Genomic DNA, 12,434 nt, shown 5'->3' with positions numbered 1-12,434 from the left:
GGGCAAAGTAGCTACTCTTTTCCTTCTTGATGAGGTCTTTATATGAGGTTAGAGCCTTCTTGTATGCCAGTCTCATCTGGTCATCGTAGTTTTATCTCAAAGCCTTTCTTGCCTACTACAGACTTGTTTTTCAAGGCTTCTGAGAACCAAGAAGCAGTGGGTTCCTTTTGAAAAGAACACTGATTTTTGGTAGGAACCAGTTCCCTGAAGGTGTCCGGCAGCTAATTCGTATAACATGATGCTGTCCACTCGGCCTAGGCAAGTGGGGTGGGGTGGGGAGGGGGGCCAATGCTCAGTTAATGACTGTTCTAATGTGACAGAATCTAATTTGCTCCAGTCTTTGTAGCTAAAGGTGACTGGACCGTTCTGCTGAGGTGGCCGGTCACGAAGGCTTTCAGTGGAGAACCTGATAACCGAGTAATCCGACCAGATCACAGGAAAGATGTTTATGATTTTTAAAGATGGATCATTTGAGAAGAGGCTGCCTAATGTATGCCCAGCTGTGTGCGTGGACTTCTTTACTAACTGTTCTAGTCCTAGGGAATCTGCAATATCAAGGAGATTGGCTGTATGATTGTCATCTAGAGCCTCCAAATAAAAGTTAAAGTTTCCTTGGATGGTGAAATATTTTGAGTGGTGACTGCTCTCTGATAAGACTTTAAATATATAGTACTTGTTTTGCTTACAGGGGGTCTATAAGGAAGAATCCCTGAGAAAAGGACTTGACTGTCCCTGGCAATCTTGGACTGGACTGCTTTGTGGGCTTCAATACTCACCTCTGTACAAATGGCAGAGTACATTTGATAGATAAGTGCCAACCCACCGCCCACCTTTTTTGCCTGTTTATCTGTCCTAAAGAGAGCATAGCCCTTAGGGACGGCTATCACACCGGGCATTGACTAAGACCCAATTGAGTCTCCTAGATGTATTCAAAGTGTGGGCTTCTTCTGAGGGGCCTAATGGAAAGCATTGAGTCCCCTCCTGTCCTTATGGTCGGGTTTATATATTGGCAATTGCACCCTGAGCAGGAAATCGGTGAGTGCTGTGACAGCAGCCTAGGATCCAGAAACAGTTCATCGAAGTTGCAGGTCGGAGATCCCTAAGCTCCTTAGGTGAATAAATCATCTTTTGTGGGAGTTCTATGTTTATTGAGCCAGGGGTCCTGGCCCTGGGCCAGGTCCACGCAGAGACGTGCGCAGACGGGCTTGCCTTAGGCACATCTTCGGCGTGCCAGCGGTGAGCCCATTGCACGCATCCGCTTCACATCTGGGTTTTATTGCTGGCCAGAAGCAGAAATGCAGTGGAGGGGGGAGGGACTGTACCTCTCGGCTCCAATCGGCTAAGCTGTGTTGGGCCGGAGGCACAGAACCTGAAGCAGCGAGCGGCAACTGTAATTTAACACGCACACGCAATATGTGAGAAACTTGAATTAAAAAAATCCTAAAACCAGTTAAAAAGTATCCCAGACTTTGGCTAAATTGTTAATAAAAGTATTAATCATAAAAGCAAAATGCCAAAACATAAAATATGGCCAGGCTAAACGAGGGCTTTACCTCGCACTCACCCGCACTCATCTGCTGCGCGTCCGTCTCAGCATCTGAGTTTTATCGCTGGCCGAAAGCGGAAATGCAGTGGAGGGGGGAGGGACTGTGCCCCTCCGCCACAAACAGCTAAGCCGTGGTGGGCCAGAGGCACAGAAGCAACGAGGGGCAACTGTAAGTTAACACGCACAAGCAATATGTGAGAAACTTGAATTAAAAGAATCCTAAAACCGGTTAAAAATTATACCAGACTTTAGCTAAAATTGTTTATAAAAGTATGAATCATAAAAGTAAAATGCCGAAACATAAAATATGGCCAGGCTAAACGAGGGCTTCACCTCGCACTCACCCGCACTCTGCCACTTTTCTTGTAACATAAAAAAAAGATCATCATTTTCTGACCTTATAATGTTGAGGTGACGCTTCCTCTTCAATCGGGGAAACAACCTTTACATCGTGGTCATTAGACCCCGATGCCTTTACAATGCGGTTGTTACAACGACCATGTTGTTACAACGCAATACCATTACTAGGCAAGTCATTACATCGACTTGCAGTGGATGGCACTCTAACATAAGGAATAGTATAATTTACTATTCCAACACCTTCCCTACTGTTGCTTAGGCTGGAGTTGGAATAATAAATTATACATTCCTATACATTCCTAATATAATGACGCCATCTACTGCAAGTCGATGTAATGACGTGCGTAGTAATGGCATTGCGTGTTACATACCGCGTAGTAAAAGCACGCATTGTAACGTGCTATATTCTTCGATCGTCGCCTGTGTAATAATTAAAGCACAAAAGTCGACATAAGGACGAGAGCAGGCTCCGGTTTACTGTCTCTCCAACCACAGCCTCAGGTTACAAGAACAATTGATTTCTTTTAGATTCTAACACCCAACTACGACAATCCATAATAAAATGGAAGATACCAACAAACATCCATCGATCAGGTAAGTGTGAGCCATGTTAAAGGTGCATCCAGATATACTACAACATTCATCTTAGGAAAACATTACATTTGAGTGAAGAGAAATGCAGTACAAATTTGAGCTTACTCTAGTGCTTAAATAAATTCCATCAACCTATGTCTGGGGAAAGATAGTACACTCCGGTAGTGGCGGCTCGTCCGCTAAGGCAGAGAAGCGTCGCCCCACTGCCTTTAACAGTGAAAAAAAAGGAAAAATAAAATAATATTATTGGTTCCTGCTGTGGCTTCTCGGCGGGGCGGATCTGCTCTGCTCTAAGAGTAGGGGGGAGGAGTGGTGGGCACTATGCAAGTGCGCATGAATGTTTGACCGGCCCTCTCGGACCGGCCACACATTCATGCACACTTTGCATGTTCTCCCTGCGGGCTGTATTCAGCCTGTATGGAGAACATACCCAGGCTCCCATTCCCTGACTGAGCGCCGAACCAGGGCGCTCAGACCAATCACTGCGTTGCATTGCCGCATTGTGATTGACTATGGGGAGCCTGTGAGCCCTGGTGCTTCCTGTTTCCACAGAAGAAGCCAGGAAAAGGATCGAGGAGAAGTGGCGGAGGCCGGCAAGTGATTTTTTAAATATTATTTTTTAACCGTTCTAACTGCATCAATGCTGCTTCCCGGCAGCAGCCACCCCTGGTATACTAAATCCTCCAGTGATATATGAAAGAGAGGGCAGCGGACAGTGAGAGTAAACTTGAAAAGCTCTAAAGTAAAAATAAAATTATTTCTACTTTTTTTAGGGGGACCTTATTATAGTGCCAAAGGAAATCCGTGCAGCAACTAACCTTTGGCTAACAAAGTTACTACTTCAAAGCTAGTAATCACAACTTTGGGTTGAAGCTCTTGGTACATATTTTACCAATATAAAGAATGAAAAACAGGATACAATAACATACTTTATTCTGTCTACCTATGGACCCCATTCCTATTCATCTCTTTAATATTTAACTGGTAATTAACTCCAAAAGTTATCCCTGCTAAGTGTAATCACCAGTAAAGTAGAAACAAATTGTACTACTACAGTTGGTTTAGGAAATCCAGCTAAAACAGTTTGTGTTTCTGCATTAGCTATGGCAATACCCCGCCAATTCTCACACAGCATTTAGTTTGGAAGTTTAGTGGAGTTGTGCAAGGGCTGCTTTAACTAAGCTCCTTTGCCTATGGGCTTGCACTGTTCATAAGAGCAGAAGCATGGCCCTTACTGCTTAGACGTGTAAGTTGACCCCTGTGTGACTGACAAAGCACTGGGTCGAGTGTCAGTAATTTTTTAATGGATCACCCCTTTTTGTTTTTTAGAGGATGTAGGGAGACTGTTAAACCAGCTCTCTATTTTTCTTGAAAAGACAAAGAGCACATTAGAAGTATAGCCCACTCTGGATGATGATGTAGCCTTGTCTGTCTTATACAGCCAATAACATGGATATAAAATTGTTATTTTCATGAGAATGCTAACATTTGTTCGCAAAAGATGCAAGTCTAAGTCTGAGTTATAGTGGAGATATAGGATGATCCTAAATCATAATGCAATGGCATGAAGAGCAGAAATATTTCACTCAGTCATGTATAATCTGTTAAATACTTACTGGCAGATGTTCTAGTAAGGGCGTCACAGTTTCCGACACATATATTATATTTCCATCAGTCATAATTGCAAGAAAGAAACCATCAAGAGCCTGCAAAGCAAAAATGACAGGTAACTGCAAAAAATATTATTACCTTTCAACTAAAGAATATAAAGAAAATATAGATTAAACCATTTGCTCTCAGATCACACATTTTTATTACCAAAAGCTGCTTAAAAAATCAGAAATACATTACAATTTATATTTCTTCATGTCATCAGGAAAGAAGTGCTCAAAATTCAACCAAAACCATTCACCCAAACGAGTCCTTTTGTATTGGATGACCGAGCTCTCCAACTCGTTTTCTCATTATTTTTTAGGTCAAGCTCAGTGCGCATGCGCTGTCAGCAAGACCTGCTGTAATCGCTATTCTGACGGTTTTAACGCCTGCTACTTACCATTGGTTCATTCCACTGTCCTTCTTCTTTGCTGCCTCCTAATTTGTTGTCTTTGCCTGAACGTCACCTCCCTTCAGACTGAGGTGCACGGGTAAAGGATTGTTTCCTTACGCTTTGTTTCTTCAGCTCTTCTATTTGAGAACTTTTTTTTTTTATTTTGACTTTTCGCCGTCACTCGTCAGTGCTTTGTTTACAAATGCGGTGGTGGGCACCACACACCACTCACGTTCATTTTGTGAGTGTCGTGCGTGCTATCACTTCAATTTTTTTCTCACAATCGCGGCGGTGGCCACCGCACACATCACTTGCGGATGTTTTCACTTGCGGTAGGTGCTCTGTCCATTCTCTCTTGCTGGGATGTGCCCCTGCGACAACTGTGTGTATTACACCCATGTTGTGCCAGGAACGGCAAACTATAGCATTCCTCTGTCCACAGTAGCCTTTGTTTTGCTTACAACAACTAGATTATTTATTTACCAGACACAAGAGCCTTAGGTCTTGCATGATGGGAACGGGGAGGAGAAATAACTATCAACGGTGCGCCCTAAGCAGACTCATCGGATGGTACTATATATGAGGCGGGTAAACAGAGTGGGGCTCTTATGAGATTCGTCGATTTTAGGCCGATTCACTATTTGCAGCATTCAAGTAATTAGGCTTTTGGTCTTGTTAGTTAAGAGAGATACTTAATGGGCTACATTGTATGCCGATTCCTTCACAGGTGTCCTTAAATGCCAGCAGCCACAGACTGGATGTTGCACAGCCTGTTTCTGAGCCACCAAGATCGGTTTCTGAGCCACCAAGATCGGCTTCTGCGCAGCTGCTCCGACACAGCACTTCCCTCAGTACTCTGATTACCGAAGCTCCACTGAAGCAGGATAACAAACTCCAGATACGTCCTGAGGCGGGACCTATTCTGAGAGAAATCTTCTCCAGAAGAGGCTCTCCATGACAAACATATCTGTTCCAGCGGAGTACCCCCTGCGCAAGTTCTCCAGACTTAAGTAAGAAAGAATTAATTTTTTTTGTATGTCTGTAGACCTTGGTTGTTTATGCATTAAATGACTAAGCAAACCACAGAGAGGATGTGGCTTAAATACTAGAGCGGCCGACTTTGAAGCTGGGGAAGCAGGTTAAAGTCTCTTCGTCGGCTCAAGCATCCTGTGATTCTGGGCAAATCACTTACACTCCACATGCCTAAAAAAAATAATGTGCCAGTCTGTAATGCAACTGGTGCGCCTGTAAAGCGCCCTGATATACCTGTGGGTCTGGTTCGCTCTACATAAAACTGCAAAAAATATAAGAAGCTGATACACAAGGAGATAATGTATACATACGAAACTCTACCGCTTTTTAGGGGTCGAATTTACGTTTATTTTTCTTAGGCATTATTTTCTAACGGACAAATACTTTTTACACCAGTTCAGGTTAAACAATGCCCTTGCTAACTACCCAAATCTTCCACTGTGTGATTTCAAATGATATGAGATATGCCGTTTTCTCTTGAAAATGTACATCATTCTGCGTGCCCAGAAATCGAGGAGGACAGTGGCTGGCTGCGAGAGCAAGTACTGGTAAAAAAAAAAAAAACACGTGTGAACTAACACAACCCATGAAGCATACTTTTAAAACATTTTATTTAGAAACAACATGCTGCATTTTTAAAAGGCAAGCACAGCTACTACTAATTGCAGAACCATGCCTTTAGTTGCAGTCAACAAACACTCGACTCATAATTGTAAAAATAAATAACATACTGTTATCCTTCCCATAGATAGATGGACAGAAAAGGAAATGTAGTTCCCCTGATATAAATAAAAGTAGTAGTTTATTAAGTTTTACTAACTCTTCATACAAGGAGACTAAGTTTACACAGATAAACTAATTGTGGAAAGGCGAGGTGGGGTTATAGGTGTGAGGGTTAACCAGTCAGTTGGGCAAAACAAAAGGATCACGTCATACATAAATTATTTCAAATTCATTCGAGGTTGTTTTGCATTCATTGTGGTTGCTTGTGATAAAAAGAGATTTCTCAAAGTTTGTTAGCAGCATAAATCTTGCATCCAACGTTCCACTGCACGTTTCTAATCTGATTCCTTCGCTCTTTGTATCACCTTTTTGCCATGAGTTTATGCCTATTCCAGAAGATCTACAAATATTAATTTAAGTGAGGTATATTGAATGTAGGCATGCGCACCGGCTGGAGATCCACCTCCTTTCTAGTTTTTTGAATCGGAGTTTTGGTCCCACACATCAGACTGAATGTAAATGGGTGCTCGTTTCCTTCTTACAAGTCAAGCAAAGGCGACTCTCCAGAAGTTGCCGGTAGTTCAACTGAAGTGGTTAACAGTATTTTAGAAAAATAGAATTCGTACTGATACAACTAGAAAAGCAGGTGTGTGCTTCAGTATTACAAGCCAGTGTTCCTTGTCCCTACACCTAAGGATCAAAAGCGAAGGCATTTATCATTACTATAGCTAATTTAAATAAATGTTCACAAAATCAGCGGAATCCTCTGGCTATGTCACCCCTGTTTATTTTCTAGGGACACATTAGAAAATTAGCCAACTCTAGTTTAGTTATGGGACAGCAACTTTTTGTCCTTGGTAGCTAAAAACTTCTCAAATGTTGTGGTCTTTTAAGAGGTTTGATAAAAATATCCTCAGTCTTCAGCTGTAAAGTGAATTCCTCACTTTATATTAGCTACCCATGACATCTGGGATACATTTCAGTTTGCTCTCAGAATCCATTGCAGAATAAGGCAAGCAAGGCCTCCTTTGTGGAGTAGAATAGCGACAAGGTAAAATATTTTACCTCTTCCATCGAATCAAGAAGAAATGTAAATCAACTAGTGCCCCGAGACTGGTGAGAGAAGACTGTTCATGAGCTACAGTTAAGCAGCTTTCTCCTTAGTTTGCAAACTCTAGAATCCAACACAAAATCCAAACAGAAAGCATTTTATGTAGACGCTTCCAAATTGGCAAACACATTAATTCAGTTACACTGTCTCAGCAACTCTGATGCCCCCCCTGTCACTGATATACTGCTGTACCCTATCATAACATCTTGCATGGTTCATCTCACTTAGTAAAACCTCTCCCTTTACCATCTTAAGCCCTATATGGCTCACACTCAGAGAACAGAGCTGCAACCAAACCCATACTGGTCAGATAATTTTACGACCAGCTCAATCACACTTCTCATTCAGTATCCTCTGTCCCCCATGAAGACCATCAGTGGCTTCAAAGTTGGTGTCCAAATTTCAGATTCTGCCAAGTCACTCCACGTCCCCGTTTCTGCCAAACTATCCCCATTATAAAATGGCATCTAAGTCACTTCATGTTTCTGGCTTTCTCCCTCAGCCATCTTGAAGGTTTAGAGAGCAAGCTTTTACTCCCACCTGAAACACCAGCAGCCATCTCATTGATACAAGATGTGCACTAACAATTGTTAAAATCGGCATACCCCTCCAAGACCTCATTTCAGATATGTGGTTGACAGAGACCAGGTCCAGTGACTTAACATCCAGACATCCTGTCAGAATACACTAAAACTATACCTTTATCTAGGCTGCTAAACCATCCAACTGGACAGGAGAGTGAATTGAAACCATTGTGAAGTCTCTTTGGTTTCCATTTATGTAATGCTTACATAATAACTATTTTAAACACCTTGATAGATAATTTCTGAGATCCATGGGACAGAAGGCTTGGCTTTGCTTGTTTCAATTTCTTCTTATCTAACAGGTCTAGATCTGTATCTCTTCCCACTTTTCTTTCTGCAATTATGACGTCTCACTGCAGAGCCCCACAAAACTCCTCTCACTACCCATTTTGTTCAATCTGTATATCCAGCCTCTCTGTCGGCTTATCCGGTCTTTGGATTTAGCACTTTATTGTATGCCAGTGATAGCTAGTTGCTACTTTAATCTGATCAGCATACCTCCACTTGTGTCGGGCAGCAGCAGGAATGTTTGCTGGGTATCCAATTGTCAATGTTAAGAAATTTCCTAAAACTAAATGGTGATGAAACTGTGATCTTGGTAATAGTAGTTGATCCTGGGTTCTCTACTAACTTGTGGCTACCTTAGCCCGGCTCATTTCCTACCACTCTGTGGAAAAACTTTGTGGGAGAGGTGTGGCGCCGCGGCCAGGGCGACTGACGCTGGAATCTGAGGACCACGGTTCGATCCCCGGCTCCGGCGGCAGGTTAGCCCAGCACCATGTGACTCTGGGCAACAGCTCGCTTAATTTTCCCGACGGCCCCCAGCGCCTAGAGACCCTTACGGGTGATTGTGCGCTTACAAATGTGGACTTTACTTTACAAATGTGGACTTTCACTCTAGCTAAAATTAAGAACTTGGGCATCCTGTTTGACAGGAACTGTCTTTTCAGCCACAGATCCAGAAAGGATGATCAACAAGTTTTGGCCAAGTTAAAATGCTGAGAAAACCCTTTCATTTTTAGGTAGAGCCTGGGCAGCCCATGCACTACTCTGCGTGGCATGCTGTATTCTAGTATGGACTAGAAGCCGCTCCCACTTGTGGTGTGTGTAAACCTCAGAATTTAGGTTTACATATACTATCACGCGATTCAGAGGCCATTTTGAAAAATGTGTTCATTCTTGCACGCTGGCTTACATTTTTGAGACAAAACGCAGGGAAATCAAAATGGTAATTACAATTATTCTTTGTTCTTACATGCCTCGTAATAAAAACGGTATTTCACTTGTGTGGCTTAGCCTAGCACCTACCACAAATAATCCCAAAACACTACATGGAAACATCATACTTTAACAAGCAAAAGCAATATTTTTTTTCAAATAATGTGGGTGGCTGTGAAATTTGCGCCATTGCTTAGCCGCCATCCATAGTAACCTACCAAAGCTAGACATTATCCAAAACTAGACACCCTTCAAAGTACCCGGCAGTGTGACCTGTGTGGATCCCATGATGCTTTCTTACCGATAAAGCCTTGCCTGCAAACCTCCAATTTCACTTAAAACATATATAACCTCACATTGCTGTTAAAAGAAAGTTTGGGACGCTCAGGGTTCCACGAAACTCCTACATTCCCAGCGTTCCCACACCTCTCCCAATAAAAATGGTACTTCCCTTGTGTGGGTGTGCCAGTGCCCATGAAAGGAATTATTCACCACACAGGGAGTCCTACCAAAACCTGACATTACTGAAACCTAGATACCCATGGGAGTCTAGGGTGGTCTTTCTTGTATGGATCTCATGTCACTTTCCTACCCTTAGGCAGGGTTTGAGGATTCCCCACAAGAGTTTTGTGTTCATTTTTACTTGAGGCACTGGGAAACTGCTTAATAATTGGTCCCCACTGCATGTGCACAGACACCTTTGTAACTTTCAGGGAAGGCTGAAGTACAATGGTGATGAAATTGCAGCAGTGGTAAAAAAGATATGTCAATGTGGGCAGCATTGTTAATTTCCCCAACCCCACATGAATGCCAAAGGAAACCATTTTTTTTTTTTACAAATCGAAAAGCCTATATTTGCCATTAGCCAAGTCACCTGCAACTGGTGACTTAAAACCAGTAGGGATAATATCCAAAAGTAGGTCATACCTAATCTTTAGGTTGATATGTCCGTACAACAAATGCTCTATTTGACTGCAAATACTTTGGTCTTCTCGGATCGTAAAAGCTTGATTTAAGGTTATACTTTTCCACATTTAACATTAAGAACGAACTAAAGAAGTCATCTACGAATAAATATATAATTTATCAAAAGTCTAGTTTAGTCATGCACACGAACTTTTGTTAAAAATAATGTAAAAATGATTTAAAGATTATGTTAACAACAACTTCATAGAACAATTTCAACTTTTGCCCAAGGCCATCTGAGATGGTTTCAAAACTACATCTCCTTCCCTCCTAGAGACTAACTTAACATCTATGTGGCTAATATCCACTAAGAGTGGGCGAAAGATTTCATTCCGCTCTGCGAATTGGCGTAATTTGGTCACACCACGTAACTCTTGTATCATGAAGTTCGGACCAAATTCTGCCAATTACCGCAAGGTGAAATTTTGCTCCCGTTCTAACAATGAAATGACAAAAGGAACAAAGAGAGGCTCCATTACGCCACCTGCAAACATGCATGAGATTTGGCGTCCTCTAGCACGATTTACGGCCGCTAGGAAGCTTTCCGGTGAGAGTTTTTAATGCGAGTAGTCACGTTCAGAGGGCTGCCTCGCATATATAGAGTTACTCCTCGAGAAGCAGCAAATCAACTCTAAATTGGAATTTCGAGTAACACTTCTACCTAACAGACAGTTCAGATAGTTCTGTGGCACAAAACACTTTTTACTTTTTTTTCCAACAGGAGGAGTCACAGAAGCTCCAACCCTCCTCTTCCTGACCTGAAGGCTCCTCCCAGTGCTCTGTCCATCCCTTGCTCATATTTCTTTTGGATTTTGAGGGGGAAAGGATCACTATCTTCTTGGTGTGCAAGCCCTGCTGTATATACCACTATATTTTTAAGGACTTTTTTGAGAAATCGAGTAAGGTAAATAACTTTTGGATACGTTTGTTGTTTGATGGAGGGGAGTACACCAGTATATGTTTACCTTTTTTGTTTTTACTTCCATTTTTAAATTTGATGTAATATGTAATTTGATGTAATATGTAATGAAGTTGCAGTAGAGGCCTTTTGACAATAACGTTTTTAGTTTTTTCTAAGTGGAAAAGGTTTGCACAGGATTGGGAGGGCTGGGGTCTGGTTTTAAAACCTTTATAGTACTTTTTCTTACTTTTCCTGTGCAGTGTTTGGCAATTTTGCACTATTATTTTGCTCATTTTACTGTGGGGGCTAGTCTGCCCACGGGCCTCAGCCAGCCAGCTATTACAAGGCATTAGGTATATTTTACACAACATTTTATGTGATATGTTTTAATAAAAAATTCAATGGATTTAGGGATGGCAATGAATTTTTACAGTTTGTTAAACTATTTTGGTGTGGTAATTATTTAGATATCAATATGTTTTTGGTTGGGGATTTTTTAAAGTTGACTGATGTTAGAAATGGAGGTCTTTAGTTGGCAATAGTTTGCATCTTTGTCCAAATGGGGGCCATTCCTTCTAGTCAGGGTAAGGGGGATACACTCTTAAAATAACCCCTGCCCACCCCCTTGGTATCTTGGCACGAGCAGTCAGGCTTATTTCAGAGGCAGTGTGTAACACATTGCACACAACCAACAGTAATACAGTGAAGACGCCAGTTTTAGAAAAAATAACCAATATATGTATCTGTTGAAAACAAGACCAAAAACAATAAGAGACCAACATACAGTACTCAAAAATAGGCACTTTTCAAGTATGACTTAAAAATGTAGTTCCTTGAAGTCGGTAGCTAAGTCCAGTACCAAAGCGGTGCTGAAAACAACAGTGTCCAACAGTTCTGGCTGACTGCGTCGGTGCAGACTGGCGTAAGTGTAAGCAGACTTGTAAACTGCCTTTGGTTCCAGCCAACCACGTCGGTGTGGGCCGGTCTTGGCAACCGTAGCGGTTGAGGTGTGAAGCGCAGCAGTGTAGCATGCGGTGCCCACAAGTTGAGGTGCAGCCAACAGCTTGGTGATGGTCGTCCAGCAGCGAAGGTAAGACCAGTCCTGCAGTGCGAAGGAGGCAGTGCTTATGGCGGTGCCGACAGGTCACAGCGCAAGCGACACTGTTGGTTGATGGGACCTGGCATCAGTAACGTGTAACTTACAATCGGTGCCCCCAAACCACGGTGTAGTCAAGGGTGTCGCAGTCAGCGATGTCGTCGTTGAGACCTGGGTGGTGGAGTGAAGCGAGGAGGTGCAGAGGGCGGTGCCCACAGGTCACGGTACAAGCAGCAGCTTGGTGGCGGCGATCGTT

General features: G+C 42.5%; 1 protein-coding gene across 4 annotated transcripts in view; it reads right to left on the bottom strand.

The window, feature by feature from the left end:
• CLOCK (clock circadian regulator) overlaps positions 1–12,434 on the bottom strand; it is a 1,757,788-nt gene that overhangs the window by 1,017,283 nt on the left and 728,071 nt on the right. For all 4 annotated transcript variants that reach the window (XM_078678181.1, XM_078678183.1, XM_078678184.1 and 1 more), the window contains one exon: positions 4,117–4,206. In XM_078678181.1, the coding sequence (XP_078534307.1) occupies positions 4,117–4,206 (90 nt within the window). The remainder of the gene's footprint in view (positions 1–4,116; positions 4,207–12,434) is intronic.

Source organism: Lissotriton helveticus, chromosome 2_2 (assembly GCF_964261635.1).
Source record: "Lissotriton helveticus chromosome 2_2, aLisHel1.1, whole genome shotgun sequence".
NCBI classification, from domain to species: Eukaryota; Metazoa; Chordata; class Amphibia; order Caudata; family Salamandridae; genus Lissotriton; species Lissotriton helveticus.
Note: the sequence above shows the minus strand (reverse complement) of the source record. Positions and strands in the feature narration are given on the sequence as shown.